Genomic DNA, 20,798 nt, shown 5'->3' on the forward strand with positions numbered 1-20,798 from the left:
CTCCTGAAGTAGCAGTTGCTATTGACAGAGAACTACACCAGTAACAATGTGTCTGCAGACATTACTATCTTTGAAACTTAAAATACCATAGCCTTCAAAGAGAGAACATTTTTAGTTAGATATCACTGTATTAGGTTTAGGACATCAAGCACCACACATCAAAGTTAAGTACTATTTTGTCACATACTCTTAATAAATGTCATTTGTTGCCTCTTATTTTGTTGCCATATCTCTGTTATAGAGCACTCTATCATACCAGTACTTAATAATCTTAGCATGCAGTGGCAAGGACCCATAGCAGGAAAACATTTTTCTGCTACCATTAATGTTTGGGCTGAATTAATACTACTATTCAGTTTCTACATTCACAACAATAATGAACTCGTAAGTAATTCCAGTTAACTGACTGAACAGCTCTGTGATCCTAACATTGAGAAGCAATTAGACCACTGGAGTCATGCTTTAAATGGCGATGCTTTTTTTTCCTTACTTCATAATGATAAACTGAGACTGAAAATTAAAGAAGTATAGAAACATTTTCATGCATATTTTAAGATAATTTTTTCAGCTTGCTTACAAGGGAAATTCCCCATCGCATTCCCCTCAGGTTTAGTGGTAAGATGGCCCATCAAAACCTGAACACAAATCAAGCACTAAAACAGCAAGGAGATGTACTGCACTGTGAAAAAAGAACCAAAATAGAAGCAGTGAACAGTCCAAGCTCAAGATGTGCAACCTCAAGTGATTTGGAAGAACCATGCATTGTGGCTTTGTGATCATGGTTTTGGACTGCAAAATGGGAGATCTGTGTTCAAATCTCCCTCGTGCTACATTTTTTTCACAAAATTATGATCTGTCTGTCCAGTCATTGATGAGTCCATTCTCCTTGTGTAGTCCTGGCAACTGACAAACTATATATTAGTTATAGAATATGAGTCATGTGCTAAGAATATATTACTGTCATAGGTAAATGTGATGAATAGTGAGAGCAGGTGAGATGGCACATAAATCTCTCACACATATGAAAACAACAAATAAATGAGCATGAACTATGTTACAGCAAAGGAATTCAAGAGCCAAAACTTTCAAAACAGAATGCATGAGTCATAATATGTGGTACTTCAGTAGGAAACATAGGAGATACATGTGTGTAGAGGTCCATTCCTTACAGCTCGCCATCACAAATGGATATCATAAGGGAGATTTGAACATGGATCTTCCCTTTTGCAGTCCAACACCGTGATCACATAACCATAACACCGTGGCTCTTTGAATTCATTCAAGGTTGCACATCTTGAGCTTGGACTGTTCACTGCTTCTATTTTGCTTCTTTCTTCACAGTTTGGTACACCTTCATTCTGTTTTTATGCTTGATCTTTGACCACTTTTTGTTGGGTTATTTGCTGGGCCAACTTACCACTAAATCTGAGGGGTGGGGGGGGGGGGGGGTGATGTGGAATTCCCCTTGTTAGATCCAGGAAGGAGGGAATAAAGATCAGATTTTGGTATTTCATCATCAACTATTTCCTTATACAAACCAAACTCACTTATTTAGAGATGAATGAGCAAAAGCACCATCCAGGGCCAATTATAGGAACAATTTTTGCATTTGCATGAAGTGATTTAGAGAAACTAAGGAAAATGAACATAAATATGATGAGACAGATAAACTCAACTTCTGTTTAATTTAAGTGTTATGTTATAAACACTGTGCCACCTCACAGAGACAGTCCAGTGTCTACACAATGCAACACCATTTAAGGTAGGACAGTGCTGGACATTCAAGCAGCAAATGTATGGTCCAGAAGCTTCTGATGTTAAACATTTAATATCTCTAATTCAAGATCATTTTATTGTGTCATTATTTAAATCAGAATTTCACTTGAGGAAATATCAGAGTCATTATAATTTTGTAATATGGAAAAAGTAATTATCAATTCATATTAAAGTAATGTGAATAAATCTCAGATAAATACCCTGTGTACATGGAGAATCCTCTTTTGGATAATTCTTCATCTGGTTGTATGGTTGGGCTCAGGTAATGGTATACTTTATTGTCCTTCTGCTGCAGTTTTTCGAACCTCTTCATTAACCTGCAAGTAAAAATATACTGAAACTCAAAATCAGATACTGGATTTGGTTTCACATGAACAAGTGTATTTTTCTTCCAGTTATGAAATCAGACAGTGTAGTGACCCTTCAAACCAGTAGTTAGAACAGTCAACATATAAATACATTAAAAGGCCCATCCACTTGATATAACTATTGCACAACATTAAACACCACATTTAAAACATTTTAAGGTCTAATTATTGAGTCAGCACACTAATATTTTCAAGAATCAGCAACCTAAAACCTGACATTGTTTAATGGAGTAATAATATAATTTTGTGACCATGTAACACTCTCACAAATTAAATGTGGTCAATATTTTATTGAGGTAGCCCCTGTTTTTACAGCTATAGAAAAATATAATGAATGTTAGCAAATAAAATGGATCTATATTATTTTTAAAAAATACAATAAATTAATACAACACATTCGAGAAAGTTATTCTTTGCAGAAGAAATTTAAATGTAACTAACAAACAAACAAGAATGAATAGGATTTAAAAACATTTCACTTCAGCGTTTCAAAAATATGATTAGCATGGATTAAAATAAAAATATGAAAAAAATCTTGAACGTTTGGTGCTCTGCAGCTTTCAGACATTTATTAAGACATTTTTAATACACCATGAGCAGCACTACAAATGTTTTATTTGACAAAACTGGATTTTGAGTTTGTATCTCATCCTCAGTGGCATTTGATACAGAGGTATGAACAACTGTGTGTGCATCAATTTCTACAAAATGATAACTGTACATATATAGCAGTAATATAAGTCTACTTACATTATACAATTCTACAGCAATGACATGCTTGTCAGTTAATGTGACAGGATCTGAAATGTGTCCTAGAACATAGTATACACTTTGCCATGTACATTACTGCTATCAAATTTTAGGCAGTTATAATTCTTGATAATGTTTGTCATAACTGTCATAAGACATAATCACACATATAAATGATCTTGGAAATAACAAAAGACAGCTAATTTAGACTCTTTGACCAGTCAGTTCCACTTTTACTATACATGATAGTTATGTGAAATATTATCAAGATTGTCACTGCATAATATTTGATAGCAGTTATGTACATGAATATTGTGTACTGTGTTATAGGACATATCTGAGATCCTGTTTTATGAACTGACAAACATGTCATTGCAACAAAATGCATAATGTACGTAGACTTAATGTTCCTGCTACATACGTACAGTTACCATTTTGTAGAAATTGATGCACATGCAATTGTATCAGATGCCACTGAGGATGGGTTATAAACACAAAGACCAGTTCTGAGAAATAGCTGGCCGTGGTGGCCGAGCGGTTCTAGGTGCTACAGTCTGGAACCGCGCGACCGCAACGGTAGCAGGTTCGAATCCTGCCTCGGGCATGGGTGTGTGTGATGTCCTTAGGTTAGTTAGGTTTAAGTAGTTCTAAGTTCTAGGGGACTGATGACCTCAGAAGTTAACTCCCATAATGCTCAGAGCCATTTGAACCATAGTTCTGACAAATAAAGCATTTCTAGTGCAGCTCATGTACAGAAGATGTCCATTAATAAAACTATGAAAGCTTAAACTGAAAGTAAATAGTTGTTCAGAACACATTGTTTTGTGGGAGATGTTCCAGACAGATCTTGTGGAAAACTAAGCAATTAAAAGCAACAAACTGGATATTAAATATAAAAACAAAGATGAGGTGACTTACTGAACGAAAGCGCTGGCAGGTCGATAGACACACAAACAAACACAAACATACACACAAAATTCAAGCTTTCACAACAAACTGTTGCCTCATCAGAAAAGAGGGAAGGAGAGGGAAAGACGAAAGGAAGTGGGCTTTAAGGGAGAGGGTAAGGAGTCATTCCAATCCCGGGAGCGGAAAGACTTACCTTAGGGGGAAAAAAGGACAGGTATACACTCGCACACACACACATATCCATCCACACATACAGACACAAGCAGACATCTTTTCTGCTTGTGTCTGTATGTGTGGATGGATATGTGGCCAGGTTGGGAAAAAAGACCACTGCTTACTTGACTTCTTCAGCAGTGATGTTTCCTCCTGACAAGTGGGCAAACTAGGTGTAATAGACACCATTAGTGCTGTCAGTGACATTGAGAGAGGAAGCTTGCACAGTTACCTTTCTGTGAAAATGGTTAGTTTTTTCAGTCATTTGATGTAAGGTAAGTCACTCATATTACTTTAATTGCTTCACATTTATGTAGAGCAATAGATTTTTGCAATACCACAGTTCATGCAGTGCCTTTTGGCTTACAAATAAAATCAAGGATTATATTGTTTCATGTGTAAACCATTAATACAGACATGCCATCCAGTCAGGAAAATTGGCCATGCTACACATTGGGACAGAGGGCCACTGTTCCCAACTGTTCATTTTCAATCTGTTTATCCCAATGAGACTTATCTAATTCCATATTTTATGCATAGTATAACAACTGAAATTAAAATGTTACAGATTGTTTTATGCACAAAACTGGTAGTCATTTTCTGCTCTTCTGTAGGGGTTTGCTAGAGCTTCAAGATGCCAAGAAAATACATCCAGAAAACATAGCAACAAAAATGGGACCCTGTTGTGATGCGAAAGCCAATTGGAGCAGTAAAGAATGATAACATGCCTTTTTCAACAGCAGGAAAAATTTCAGTATTCCACATAATATGCTGAATATAATATAAATATAAATCCGCATATAATATGCAGTTCTTTAGAGAACACCATCTTAATATTAGTCTTAGAAAGTCAGAATCTGGCTCTATGGCTAGAGTACATGCACGTAATGAAATGAATGTAGACAAGTTTTCTGTTACCCTTAAAACATTGCAAGATAAACAATTTCATCTGGCTCATCATATTTGTAATGCAGCTGAAACCAGTTCCCTGACAGTTCAGTCCAAGAACAGCAAAGTGTTTGTTCTCAAAGGAAGATGACAAGTTGGAGCCATTACATTAGCTGGTAAAGGTTTGCTGTAAAATTTGTAGTGTGCGTGTCTGCAGGAGGAAATTTCATTCCCCTTTTTGTAATCTTCCCTATGCAAAAAATGAAGGTTAACCTTAAAGTTGGGCTCTGCCAGGAACTGAATTTGCATGCCACCCTGACAGGCGGATACAGAGTGAAAATTATTTGGATTGGTTTGAATATTTTCTATAACATCCAAAACCAATTGCTCAAGATCCAGTTCTACTAATCTTAGCTGGTCATTCTACCCATACTAAGAACACAGGTTTAATTGATAAGGCCAGAGAAAATCAAACAACTTTTGTGCACTTGCCCTCACACTATAACCACAAAATCCAAAACACAATAGCTTTTAAAAAAATTTGTTCACAATAATCCAGGTAGAACTATTACACAGTTTCATGTAAGTGCACTCTGGAGTGAAGCATTTCTTTGTACACCCATTGCAATAACAGCAATAAATGGCTTCAGGAAGTGTGGATTTTTTCTTCTAGATCCTAATGTGTTTACCAGTGAAGACTATACTGCAGCTGAGATTACTGATATTCCTTTGGATAGGGACGCCAATATTGTGCCTTGTTCTAATATTGGTTCTCCTCATTGTGAAACTGCTGAGCCTTCAGCAAATACTTACCCAAATTCTGTAATAATTATAAACATTTGGAAGAAGAACTACCAGAATACTTTAAGTATTTATTTGGTTCTATTTGAAAACATATTAGCAAAGCCAGCCCTTATTTTATTCTAAAATAATTACTAGATTTGTCAAAAGTATAGTTTGTGTAACTATATCTGTTAATTTCATTATTTAAAGAAATAATTTGGCCTAACATTTTTGACAGAAGGAACACATAAAAAGGTGGTATATTGCAATGTATTCAGTTAACTGATTGAGTTATGTTTTAATTGTAATTTCTGTAAATTAAACATCTAACAATGTATAGTTTCAGTACCTATTATTGTGAGGATATATAAAGGCCCAATTTTTGGTCCTGAGACAGTCAGTCCACGGCTGATTTTCAGAGGGGAATTCTGTATCAGTTAGGGTAGCAATAATACAGTGGAAATAGTGTAACACCAATAGGATGTGTGTTAAAACAATGACAGTGTCTGTTCAATTTATTTGAGAAATAGTGTCACACGTTCTGTATTATTCTGAAAGAACTGTGAACTGTGTGGTTAGGTTTTTACTGCTCATAGATGTTCAACAGCAAACTATTGTAGCAGTATGCTGATGTTTGCCTGGAAAGTATTAATGAGGCTTATCGAAGTTTACCAATAGTGAACTGGCCATATATCTGTGTAATGTTGGGCGGTTGTGAACAGTGAAAATAAAGAACAGTAAAGCACAACTGTGCAACTGTTGTCTACATCATTTATAGTAGTCAGTGTTGAACTTCCAACCCTCATTTTTCAGCCAGTATTAAAATGCAGTACGTCAACACTGAAGATGAAGAAACAAAGCAGGCAAAGGTCACACAATGACAGAGACTGCTTTTACTGCAAGGAAGTATTTTCTAGATCTAAAGAAAATGAAGGATGGTTAAGATGTCAAAGCTGTAAAATACTGGGCCCATGAACTGTGCGTTGGATGTGATAAGGATGATGACAACTTCATGTGCAAATTTAATACTTCACTTGATATTGTTTCTGAATGGATAAATTGTGACAGAATTAGACTGAAATAGTAACCCACAGTTAGTCACTGATTTCTCTGTTTACATCATTAGAACTAATTAATACTTCTCATTTGTTGACCTTTTGGTGCCAAAACTGTATTGCAACACATTTCTTTTTCAACTGTGTCATTGTTCTCCTAATAATAACCAATGTTGAAAAAAAACTATAAGCCTACTCATTTTTTGAACTAAACAGGTCTGGAAACTTTACGCCATTAGGTAGGGAAAAGGGGCCACTACTTAAGCATTCAGAAACAAGTTTATATATTCTGAAAAATATACTTTTACCTTGGCTATAAATACTTGGTGTGATACCTTAAAGTATGCAAATTCAAGATGTATATGCCACGAGCTTCTGTTAATAGCCATGGCTTCATGAAAATTCAATTTCACTTAGAATGGCCATTTTCCCCACATTTCCCTACAGATCATATTTTTCACAGTAACAAATCATTACCAGGCATGAAAGAACCAATAAATGTCAGAAAAAATACTTGAGCCAGCTGAGGACAGAATCTCTGGCCTTATAATTTGCATTATCGCTCCTACCTACTGAGTCACCCTTTTTTTGTTGAAATAAAGTAATCTCTTCAAGAAATCATTATGACAAATTTTCTTGGGAAAAAATAAAACTCTTCTTGTAGAAATACTAAGACTCTTCAATGTGAAAGAAATGTACTCATGCAAGATATAAAACTCTTCTTGGAAAACCGTCTCTTCATCGAATAGCAATTAATGACAAAACAAATGAAGTTTTTAAAGGAAGTTTAAAAAACATAAATTGTGGTGAAGTTTACAATGCAAGCTCTAATAATATTTCTTAGTGAGTATGTGCCTCTTTTCCAAAGTAATTTTCCTAAAAAAGATGTTTAAATTTAGTACTGGGAAGTCACTAACAAACTCTTGGATCACTGCAAGTACCAGAGTAGCTTCACAAGAAAAAGGGACACCTACAAAATAGTCACAACAAATCATGGTCCATAAATTCTTTCAGATTATAAAAAGTACTACAAAATATTAAGAAAAATGTTAAAAATCCAAGAACATACATGTTTGTCTGAAACTGACAGATCAGACAATAAAATAAAGCCACTATGGAATATTGTTAAAGGGCAGACAGGAAAAGAAGCTGTAGAAGTTGACATTACTTCTGTTAAAGAGAAAGGGAGTATTTTGGAAAAGACAGTTAATATGTAGCAAATATTTTTAACAATTACTTTTGAAAAATAAGAGAGAAAATTTGTGCATATAGTTTAGAAGAGGAAGCAAGATAGTACAACAAAGAAGTGATACAGAGGACATTAAATTGAATGGAAATTAAACTGACATCCAAATATGAAATAAGGAAGATCATTATAATTCTAAACAATAAAAGTTCTTGTGAAATGTATAACCACAGTCGAGTAGTAACTCCCATCCCTGCAGCAGCTCATCAAAACTCTTAAATACCTTGTGTGTTTGTGCCTTTATCAGGTACAGTTCTGCATTTTAATAACTGCGTAGAGCACAATACAACTCTGCATTGTGACAAGTGTGTTTTTGTTTAAAGAGTAAGTTACAGTTTTTAGATCCTTCAGTTGAGTGGTAGATTCTGTCCCTGCAGTAATTGGATTGAAGCACACCATTTTCTTTGTAAGTTGACATAGATTCTAATAAGAAGTTATTTATTTGGAATTTCATGTGTGCTCTTTAGTTTAAACTCATAAATTTCTTGCTTGCTTCTGTATTTATTGGGCACAGTTCCACATTTTAATAATTCTCTAGAATATACTTTTTCCATCTTTAATATGGATAGAGACTGTGATTGCTGTGTTCAGATGCAAGCTGAGTTGCTGGCTCTTCACTCACAGCTCCAAGCAGTAGTGACTTCAGTCATACAGCATGAGGGCATTGCCAATGGGCATCACTGATTGAGGGGGCGAGGGGGGAGGCGGGGGGGGGGGGAAGGAGGGCGACAGATGTGGGGCTCCAAGTGACATCCATTACCTCCCAAGTATCCCCCGGAACAGTCCACTATTGTGGCCACCCTGGGTACTGCCTGCACTGAGGTTGACCGCTCACTCAAGGTCGAGTGGGTGACAGTGGAAGGCTTTCTGGGGTGCTGATCAAAGGGCCTCCACAGTTTGTCTGAAAATCAAGTATCAGGTTCAGTCTGTGTCTGACAAAGATCCTGAGCCAGTTGTAGTCACTTGCTCTCAGGCGAAGCTTCTCAGCCTGCAAGATCTGGTCAGTCATAGAGGATGGGGTTACTGGTAGTTGGGAGCACCAATGTTAGGTGCATAATGGGGCCCCTTAGGGATATGGCTGTCAGAAAGAGTAAGAATTCCAGTGTTCAGTCTGTGTGCATACCACGAGGAGTCATCCCAGGTGTGGAATTGGTGATTCTGCATCCCATGAAGAGCATAGCATAGGGTGCAGTTGCTGCAGGTGGTGGCTCATGGCTGTAGCAATGCTGTGTGTTTTGGAATGGAAGAGATTTTTTTCTAGTTTTGGGCAGCTATCTGAAATAGTAAGGACTGCCAGTCTTGCTTTCAAGATGAAGGTGAAGGTCACCATCTGTAGTATCATTGACAGGAGTGATTGCAGACCTTCAGTACAGATCCGAATGGAGGGTTAGAGTCTTAGGTTCAGACGGTTCTGTGATTGTCTACGCTGCAGATTCCTCAACTTGTGCCATAGGGTGGTAAGGTTTTGGATTCTGCTTAATAGATTTGGGATCCACTACACACAGGAAACAGTTGCATGGGTAGCAGTGGCTGTGCAGAGAGGACTGGGTGGTTTTAGAGGTTAGATTGTCTCAGGAAACTACAGATATGGAGTCAGTGTAAAAGGGTGAAGGGCAAACACAGGACAAGGGTAGACCTTGTGACAAACAGTACTGTAATTGTAAACTGTTGTAGTTGTGGAAAGAACCAGAGATATCAGTGCTAATAGAAAGCACTGAAGCCCAAAACATTATAGGTACTGAAAGATAAGTTCAACTGAAATTTTTACAAAGGATCTAATGGTCTTAAGAAAGGATAGATTACAACAGTTGCCAGGGGAATGGTTATTGCTGTTAGGAGTAGTTTACCCTGCAGTAGTTCCTATGAGTTAGGAGGGGTAGAGGTCATGTTTTGATGATGGGAATAAATTAATAATTGGTTCTTATTACTGACCCCCAACTCAGATGATACAGTTACTGAACAGTTGGAAGAAAATTTGAGTCTCATTTCAACTAGGTACCCCACTCAGACAACTATAGTTGGTACTGACTTCAATCTACCCTATGTTGGCAAAAATACATATTTAAAGCCAGTGGTAGGCATAAAAGGTTGTCCAAAATTGTACAGAATGCTTTCTCCAATAATTATTTTCAGCAAATAGTTCATGAGCCCAGTTGAAGTATAAACAGTCATGAAACCATAACTTGACCTCTTAGCAACAAATAATCCTATGCAAATACAGAGCATCATTATGGATACAGAGATTAGTGGACACAAGGTCTTTGGTGCAAGACTGAATACTGTAACATACAAAAGCACTAAAAATAAATGCAAAATATACCTATTTAAAAAATCAAATAAAAATTCACTTAGGCCTTTTTAAGATAGAGTCTCTACTCCTTTCAATCTGACAATGTAAATGTATACCAGATGTGGTTTAAATTCAAAGAAATAGCATCATTGGAAATTGAGATATACAGGGTGATTCAAAAAGAATACCACAACTTTAGGAATTTAAAACTCTGCAACGACAAAAGGCAGAGCTAAGCACTATCTGTTGGCGAATTAAAGGAGCTATAAAGTTTCATTTAGTTGTACATTTGTTCGCTTGAGATGCTGTTGACTAGGCATCAGCATCAGTTGATGCTAAGATGGCGAGCGCTCAACAGAAAGCTTTTTGTGTTATTGAGTACGGCAGAAGTGAATCAACGACAGTTGTTCAGCGTGCATTTCGAACGAAGTATGGTGTTAAACCTCCTGATAGGTGGTGTATTAAACGTTGGTATAAACAGTTTACAGAGAATGGGTGTTTGTGCAAAGGGAAAAGTTCTGGGTGGCCGAGAATGAGTGATGAAAATGTAGCACGCATCCAGCAAGCATTTGTTCGCAGCCCAGGAAAATCGACTCACAGAGCTAGCAGAGAGCTGCAAATTCCACAATCAACTGTATGGAGAGTCCTACGAAAAAGGTTAGTTATGAAACCTTATCGTCTGAAATTGGTTCAAGCACTGTCTGCAGCTGATAAGATTAAAAGAATCGATTTCTGTGATTTTATCCTTGCTCAAATGGAAACAGATGAATCTTTCGTTTCAAAGACTGTGTTTAGTGATGAAGAAACTTTCCACACTAACGGGAAAGTCAACCGTCACAATGTCTGTATATGGGGCACTGAGAATTCGTGGGAAACAACTCAGTATGAACGTGACTCGCCTAAGGTGAACGTTTTCTGTGCCATTTCAGCCAATAAAGTTTTTGGTCCCTTTTTCTTCGAAGGTGCTACTGTAACTGGACTACAGTATCTGGAGATGTTAGAGAATTGGCTGCTCCCTCAGCTCGAACAAGAAGCACAACAATTCATATTTCAGCAGGATGGAGTGCCACCACATTGGCACTTATCTGTCCGTAACTACCTGAACGTCAACTACCCGAGGCGATGGATCGGCCGCCAGGCAGCCCGTGACAGAGCACTTCATCACTGGCCTCCAAGAAGCCTTGATCTTACCCCCTGCGATTTTTTCTTATGGGGGTATGTTAAGGATATGGTGTTTCGGCCACCTCTCCCAGCCACCATTGATGATTTGAAACGAGAAATAACAGCAGCTATCCAAACTGTTACGCCTGATATGGTACAGAGAGTGTGGAACGAGTTGGAGTATCGGATTGATATTGCTCGAGTGTCTGGAGGGGGCCATATTGAACATCTCTGAACTTGTTTTTGAGTGAAAAAAAACCTTTTTAAATACTCTTTGTAATGATGTATAACAGAAGGTTATATTATGTTTCTTTCATTAAATACACATTTTTAAAGTTGTGGTATTCTTTTTGAATCACCCTGTATATAACAAACAAACTAAGAAGAGTTGGTACTGATCCCTCATAGTGCACAAAACAGGTAAAAACAGTTGTGGAATCAGTGAGGAAAAGCATGCCAAATTTAAAAGAATGCAAAATCTTGTAGGCTGGCAATGTTTTATTGAAGCTCGAAACTTAGTACATTCTCCAATGTGAGATACTTTTAATAGTTTACACGATGAAACTCTGTCTTGAAATCTGGTAGAAAACCATAAGAGATTCTGGTCATATACAAGGTATACTAGTGGCAAGACGCAGTCAATACCTTCACTGTGTGATAGCAATGGTAATGTTACTGACTACAGTGCCCCTAAAGCCGAGCTGCTAAACACAGTTTTCTGAAACTCCTTCACACAGGAAGATAATGTAAATATTCCAGAATTTGAGCCACAAACAACTGCTAATAGAAGTAGCTTGAAAGTAGGTATCCCTGATGTAATGGAGTAGCTTCATTCACTTAATAAAGGCAAGGCCTCTGGTGCAGAGTGTGTAACAGTTAGGTCTATTTCAGAGTATGTTAATACAATAGCTCCATACTTAGTAGTCAAATACGACTACTTGCTCAATGAAAGATCACTACCTAAAGACGAAAGTTGCTCAGGTCACACCAGTACTTAACAAATAAAATAGGAGTAATCTGCTGAATTGTAGACCCATCTTACTAATGTCCATTTGCAGAAGGATTATGGAAAACATACTGTGTTTGAACATTATGAATTACCTCAAAGAAAATAATATATTGACAATCAGCCATTATGTACTGTTTGATAATGACATATTTACAAGAAACATTGTTTCCTACAGTGTTGGTAGGAACATGCAAACCTTGAATCTGAAGATCTCTACAACTGATAGGGAAATTCATTACTAAAATATAGTTTTAAAGAGTAAAAGTGTAGCCATGTAAGTGCAAGAATTCCAAGGTCATTGAAGAGGGACCTGAAACTGGCTCGTTTGAGAATTCTACATAAAATCTGCATGGCCCATTTTATGGCTGTAAAGACTTCATAGATCGTAACAGCAACCACTTGGAAGGTTATCTAATATTAGAATGGCATATGAAAGACCTCAAAATATGCTAACATTTGTATATAGTGGTTAACACAGTGAGGAAGTTTTCTTAGTGCAAAGCAAGCTAGATTGTCTTATTATGATCAATTTATCAATGTGATGATTACATTTTAATTATCTGTGGGTGTGGACATAAAAGAATTTTATATATAGAATGTATCATTTGTGAAGTAAGCTATAAAAATATTTCTGGAGCCTTTGATTTATACTAAGATTAGTAGCCATCAGGTTGGTTTTTGGCAAACTTTCTGTTGTAAATCAATTACATGACTGTTCTACTGTCTCATTGTCTGCATTTGATGTGGATGATTTTGTGGTTTCTGTTAGTATACATAGGTCATTAGCAAATAAAAAGTCTAGCATGATATGTTAATAATGACTTTGGTATATAATTCAAGCAGGTTTAAAGGTGGAGTGGTCACAATGCTGTACCTCGTGGGATACCAAATTTAATTTTTGCCTGCTAACAATAAAATGGAAGCAAGCACAGAAAAAGGGAAGGAAAGATACAGAACCAAAGCAGAGAAAGGAACAGAAAATATCACATCAGATTGTGGCCATGGGCCGATGAAAATGAAACAGGTAGAAGAAGTTTATAAATGTATGAGAGCATAAGTGCTTGTGGTCAAATGAAACATCAAGATCACTTGAATGATGAATCAATTTGTCTACCCCTTACTAACACAATGGACACTAGAAAGGTATTACAATACGACCATTTTTATGTAAAAGTTACAAATACTCTAATGGAAAAAAAATTCAATACCAAATAACAATTAATGTAAAGTAAGGAAACTTTGGGAATAAATTTGTCTAGGCAACATATTTAAGTGTTTAACACAGGTTAATATAAGGGAAAAATTTGGAAATTTGTGGTAAGGTCTTATGGGACCAAACTGCTGAGGTCATCAGTCCCTAAGCTTACACACTACTTAATCTAACTTACACTAACTTACGCTAAGGATAAAGCACACACCCGTGCCCGAGAGAAGACTCAAACCTCTGACGGGGGGAGCCGGGTCGACTGCGACAAGGTGCCTCCGACCACTTGGCTACCCCGCGCGGAAAATCTAATGGTGAGATAAGCCGTTGCAAATGTGAAATGCTAATTCATTAATACCCAGTGTAACCACCAGACAGTTGAATGAAAGCATGCAGACATGCATGTATTGTGTTGTACAGGTGCCAGATGTTAGCTTGCGGTACGGAGTTCCGTGCCCGTTGCACTCGATAGGTCAGTACAGGGACCATTAATGTTGTTTGTGGATGACGCCGGAGTTCTTCTCCGATGATGTCCCATATGTGCTCGATTGGAGACAGATCTAGTGATCGAGCAGGCCGAGGCAACATGTTGACGCACTGTAGAGCATGCTGGATTACAGCAGTGGTTATCCTGTCAGAAGACACTCCTGGAATGCTGTTCGTGAATGTGAGCGTGACAGGTCAAATCACCAATTAATGAAGAATTCTGCAGTCAGGGTGTGTTGGATGACCACAACAGTGCTCCTGCTGTCATATGAAATCTCGCCCCAAACCATAACTCCAGTTGTATATCCAGTGTGTGTAGCATGCAGACAGGTTGGTTGCAGGCCCTCAATTGGCCTCATAACCAACACACGGCCTTTACTGGCACCGAGGCAGAACCAGCTTTCATCAGAAAGTTACACCCTGCTCTCCAATGAGCTCTTGCTTGACACCACTGAAGTAACAAATGGCAGCTGTTTGGGTCAGTGGAATGTATGCAACAGGGCATCTGATTTGGAGATGTCCTTGAAGCAACTGATTTGTAATAGTTCACTGTATCACCATGGTGGCAACTGCTGCTCAGATTGCTACTGCAGATGCAGTATGGTGCACCAGAGCCATATGCTGAACATGACGGGCTTCCCCCTTGGCAGTGCCAGATGACCACCCGTAGCCTGGTCTTCTGTGATTGGCTACATTCCTGCCAAGTCTTCCTCCATTACTGCAGAAGGAACATCCACCTTCTCATAGCCCTATTACACAACCTTGTTCAAACTCAGTGAGTAATTGATAATGGTGTCTCTGTTGGCTTAATGGCATTCTTGAGTAACATCAACTCAGCACATCCAACCTCAAAGGCAACTAATGCTCAGGACCATTACAGCTTGTATTAAAGCAAACCTGATTTGCATATAAAATTATTGTGAAATCTGAATAATCGTCATCTTTCAAATGTAGAAACATGCCTACCAACTTTTGTTTATGCAGCAGAACTCCTTTTGGTGTTATGTTTTTTTTCCTGTCATTGTAACTTCTGTACATACTTAAATCAGTTTCATATTATCATAAAGAGGAGATCTTATGTGCAACTGTAACTGAAACTTCCACCATTTATAAATATTGTGATTATTTTTTGTGTCTACCATCCTCCTTCATAGAGGAAAAGACAGTACTTGAGGTAGCATGGTGTACATAAAAAGAATGAAAGAAAATCCTAATGTTACATGTACTACAAGCAATACCTGCTCATATAGCATAATGTCCAATGGTCTGGCTTGTGAGGTAGGAAGGTGAGCGAGAACTGAAGTGAATCCATGTGGCAGATAGTTGATGCACAAATCAGTGTGGTGTGGTTTTTAAATGGTTTACCATACTCGTTTAAACAAATTCTTGGCTGGTTCCCAATTTCCATCTCAGAAAATGTAACACACAGATAGTTAAAATATAATCACACTCAGAAGAAACTTTGCACAATTTACAGACACGTAACACACATGATTCACTTCCCCCAAATTTTTTCAGTGATAGGAGTCTAGTAGATAGTAGCAGCAAGGTATACAGACCTGTGTCAGTTGTATGTTATTCACATTGCAATAAGCTGGACATTATTGAAAGGGATTTGGATTTGGAGAAGAAGGACTGAAAAGAAGCTCTCTGAGAGCTTGAGATTGTCGGCTCATCCAGCACTCTCCCTGCCAGGTTGATGACAGTCTTAATATTGCTGGCTTTCTCCTCCTGTTGATGTCTGCCCAGAAGTCTGAGGAACTTTTGGCACTGTTTGTTGGTGGCTTTCTTCTTGTGGATGGTGTTGCCATGGGTTCCCCCCTGGCCCCAGGTATTGCCAACTTGTACATGGAGCACTTTGAAGTTGCGGCACTGAACACCGCTCACCATAAACCAAAGGTGTTCTACAGATATGTAGACAACACTTTTGTAGTGTGGCCCCATGGCAAGAAAAAACTACAGGCGTTCCTACGCCATCTCAGTGGCATACATGACAGCATCAAATTTACCATGGAGGTAGAAGAGAATGGCTGCCTTCCCTTCTTGGATATTTTGATCAAGAAAAATCCAGACAGTACATTGGGACACTCTGTCGACAGGAAGAAGACGCACACAGACTTATATCTCAATGATTAGAGCTACCACCATCCAGCACAATGTAACTCAGTACTGAACACCTTAGTACAAAGAGCCAGGTTGATCTGTGACAGTGAGAGTTTGCCGCATGAGTTAGCACATCTGTGGGAAACATTACATAAGAATGGCTACACTGAGACGCAAATAAAACATGCCTTGCATGCAGACAAGAAGTGGGAGGAGAAACAAGAAGAAGACGAAACAAAACATGTGGCGTTTCTGCCGTTTGCTGGACAGCCAACAGCCAATATCGCAAGAATACTAAAGAAGCACGAAACAACGACCATCTTTTGTGCACCAAAAAAAGTCAAAGATATACTTGGCTCAATCAAAGACCAACTGGGGCTGCAGATGCCAGGCATTTACAGTATTGAGTGCCAATGTAGGATGGAATATATCGGGCAGGCACAACAATGTATCTCCCAGCGCTGTACTTATGACTAGTACAGATGAACAAGTCCGCTGTAGCAGAACATAGCATTATTGAGAGACACACCTTTTAATTCGAAAAAATGTAGAAGCTGTGCAGTGCCAACGGTTTCTGGGACTTGATATTCAAAGAGGAAGTGGAGATACGTCTGCACAACAATTTAGTAAACAGGGATAGCGGTTTTCAGCTCAGTGTAGCATGGAATCCCATAATTGACAAAATACGTCAGGAACGCTCCAATCTGAAGGCAGTGGCATTCACAGAAAGATGGGATAGCCACCAGATCTCAATGCCGGTCCGCGCCACAGACCCCCCACCACCACCGACGTGGTACCCTCCTTCCGGAGGAATGTGATTGGCCAGCCTACAGTATCGGATGATGGCCGAGCAGCTATATAGATATGCAGAATGCAGCATCCCGACACTTTGCCAGAAGATGATGGATACGAAACTAATTGAAATATTGCAACAAGATGATGCCACCACTCTGCTGATAACCTGAGAAGAATTCATCAGTGGAATATGCCAAGAAACACTGAAATCAAATAGCTCTTTCACAGTCATCTGTCTTAGGTGGAAACTGGGAAAGGGAATTTTTTCACAATTATAGAGTAGACTGAGTCGCTAATGACATTACTCATAATATCTCCTTTAAATTGTACACTTCTAGCTGACTATGTTAGCATGGTCAATGTGCATCCTTTTTTAAGAATAAAAGTGCAGTAAGGTAAGCCTAATAGTAAAAAGTTGCTCATTCACTTGATAGTAAATCAATGTCCATCTTTGAAGATTCCAATTCCATAACAGATTTTGTTTGAGAAGTATTTAATTAACTGCATATAATGTGAAGCAGTAACTCGTACTATACAGCTCTTGTCTTATTATATATCTCATTTTCAGTAAAGATATCTCTTATCTCTTATTAACATTCAAAGGTTTCTTATTTAAAACACGAGAGAACTATTTATATAAATGATCAAGAACACTAGTTCCACCATAGTATCCAAAATTAACTAATTATATTAATTTCCTAATAAAGAAAACCTTCCTCTATTTGCATTCCACTGAATGGATTAGTGGAAACAGTATTTCTTGTTTTTATGAATTAATCTGCATTATGTATAGCATTATGAGCAATGTCTATTAATCAGTGTCCTATGCATTGACTCTTATAGCACAAAACAACTCATCACTTCATTTCCGATCATATGGAATTTATATAGCTTTATAGTGTGCATGTGTGTGTGTGTGTGTGTGTGTGTGTGTGTGTATGAGAGAGAGAGAGAGAGAGAGAGAGAGAGAGAGAGAGAGAGAGAGAGAGAGAGAGAAAGAGATCTTCACTGTATTTGTGACATTTGAAATGAAAACTGTATTAACTGTAATCAGAAAGATCATTTCGAAACACAGATTTCTGTCAAGTGTTTTCCTCAAATTATCAGACATTGTGTCTTTCATTTTAGATACATTTGCACTGATTGCTCTTCACATTTTGAATTATAGTTTTTGTTTCCTCTCTTCATGTCCTGATAGCTTGTCATTCTTATGAAAACAATGCTGAACATATTCCATGCTCGTTTAGAAAGGCATTACAAGCATAATGAAATATATAATATATAATGCATTGTTATTATGGAGTAACAACAGTTGGTTTCTGGTGGCCAAATAAGAATGATCTGGTACTGAATTGTTCTGGTGTCTCACGCAGTTTGAGCAATTGCTTCAAAAGTAATCTCCTGAGCTTAAACTTCAGCGCTTTGCCTACATAGCAGAGTGTTTTATTTACTGCCAAGCAGATGGCCCGTGTTCAATTCCTGGTACTGCCACGAATTTTCCCTTCGTGAAAGTACTGGAATAAGATACAATCAGCTTCATGAGGTCAACTGATGAGCTACCTGAATGAGAAGTAACAGCTCCAAAGTCTGAAACCCTGACAGTAGCTGCGAGTGCAATGTGATGTCACCACACCCTTTCATACCCTATGCAAACACTGCCATTTGGTAGAGGATGCAACAGTAGCCAGTCAGTGTCATATCATCCTGTGAGCCTGATCACAGAAGTAGTCCATCTCTCTTGGGATTTTTTACTTAAAAAAAAAAAAAAAAAAAAAGGAAAGAAAGAAAGAAAGAAAATCAGTTTATGCAATGTGACAAGTTGTCAGTTATGAGCAAACACCTATTGCATATTTTGTGTTAGTGTCTCAACACTTTGACATTGACATAATGTAAGGGGAGGAGGGGTCTGGTGTAGAGATGGGGGATCCGCTCCTGAACTAATTCATAGAGTTGAATCTTTCAAAGGAGTGAACAATCAGTGATTCAGAAAAAAAGAACGGTAGCTCCAAACGTTTCCCACAGCAGAGAGAGAGAGAGAGACAGAGAGAGAGAGAGAGAGAGAGAGAGAGAGAGAGAGACAGTCGGAGCAGACCAGTGGGGCCTCTGCTGGTCAGAGCACACTGCACGCCACACAACACAGCCAGCGCCGGCCTCTACCCTGCTTCTGCCTTGGCTGCCTGCATTGTGCAGTGCCCCATTGGATTTTGTGTTTCACATATGCCGTGCCCTCTCTGTGCTTCCTCTGCCACGTGCAGTGTCTGGCGCACCTTAACTTAGCATAGCACTCCGTCGGTGATCGTTTCAGTCGCACGGCCTGCCCTCTGGGCAGTTGACGCGAGCAACAGGACAGAGAGCCTCCTTGCGGAGAACATAAGAACTACTTGTAACAACCTGCTCGCAAGAGAACGGACGATTTGTCTCCGAGCGGGTGAGTGGTGGCAGTTCACCGCTCCCCCCACCCTTGGAACTCGCCCGCTCGACGCTCACCCCACCGTTCCCAACTCTAGCCAGAGCGTTGAGCAAAGCAACTCAGGTGTCACTCTGGTCTCTGTGGTCTTAGCTCATGCAGTAATACAGCTCACGGCTCGACCTGCTTGACTCAGCGCCTCTGCATCACAGTTCGTCTCTACTGGATATTGTTCTTCGTAGTAATACCGTTATGTATATTACATAATTATGTTATGTATACATCATTTGTTTTTATTTGTTTAAACTGATCAGATTAGGTTCCTGACGGCTCCTCTTACTATAGAATTTTTTATTATGGTCACTCGAATTTACACTTTAATTACGAGCGAACCGATAAACATATAGCAAAAGTGATACACCAATATTTTCCTTGTTTTACTCTGCAGAAGGCTATATGCAGCACTTTGGTCTTACAGTCAAATTTATATATTTTTTTCTTATTGTAGTACGGATTTTGTGATTTTAGGCGTCTTCGGAAGGAAATGTTCACTTTAAAAATATATGGCTTGCGATGTATTTGTACGAGGTTAATGAAATTTTAATACATTATAGCCAAATATATTGTTAATGTAAATCTCAAGTTACAACATTTTCTGAGCACCCACAAAACCATGATAGTGCAAAATAAATCAATAATCAAAAACTTTGTCATATCGTGGAAATTTCAATAAAAAATACAAAATTCTTACTCATTATCTGTGTTACTTCAAAATAGGATCAAATAAGATCAAAATACAGGTATAGTACTGGAATAAACCAAGTTTAAAGGGCAATGTGCCTTCCATTTATTTTCTGTTGTGAATGATTGGTGAGTCACGAAAAAGAGCTAGTTCATTTCAGGGAGTGAACAGTTCTGATCCGATCTCTGAAAAGAACAGTTTTGCCCATCTCTAGTCTGGTGCAGCGACGAATATAAAGAGCCTGTTAATCCTTAAAAAAGACAGTAAAGACTCTGGAAATCTTAGTTGTAATGAGTCACATAAAAGAATATTAAAGAGTGAGAAATTACTTGCATTGCTTTCAATATATATTTTTAAAACTGTTCAACTAATTTTAAAACATAAACAGAACACAGTCTGAACAAAGATGTATATATTTATAACAATATAACACTAAGTTACAACGTTACTTTCACCTGGAAAGGCATAACACAAAAGGTGCAAATAGTGACTGCTAATATATAGTGATCAAATATCTCATAAGTTTAAAGGGAAGCTGTTTTGCTTAATAATAAGTGTTATTATAGTATTAAACAATCTGTTCTAACTACAAGAATGCACAGAAAATGACAGA

The 20,798-nt window shown here is 38.1% G+C and overlaps 1 protein-coding gene across 1 annotated transcript in view; it reads right to left on the minus strand.

The window, feature by feature from the left end:
- LOC124555826 (prostaglandin D2 receptor) overlaps positions 1 to 20,798 on the minus strand; it is a 503,176-nt gene that overhangs the window by 46,136 nt on the left and 436,242 nt on the right. Inside the window, exon 5 of the mRNA XM_047129893.1 lies at positions 1,977 to 2,093. Coding sequence (XP_046985849.1) covers positions 1,977 to 2,093 — 117 coding nt within the window. The remainder of the gene's footprint in view (positions 1 to 1,976; positions 2,094 to 20,798) is intronic.

This window comes from Schistocerca americana, chromosome X (genome assembly GCF_021461395.2).
Source record: "Schistocerca americana isolate TAMUIC-IGC-003095 chromosome X, iqSchAmer2.1, whole genome shotgun sequence".
NCBI lineage: Eukaryota > Metazoa > Arthropoda > Insecta > Orthoptera > Acrididae > Schistocerca > Schistocerca americana.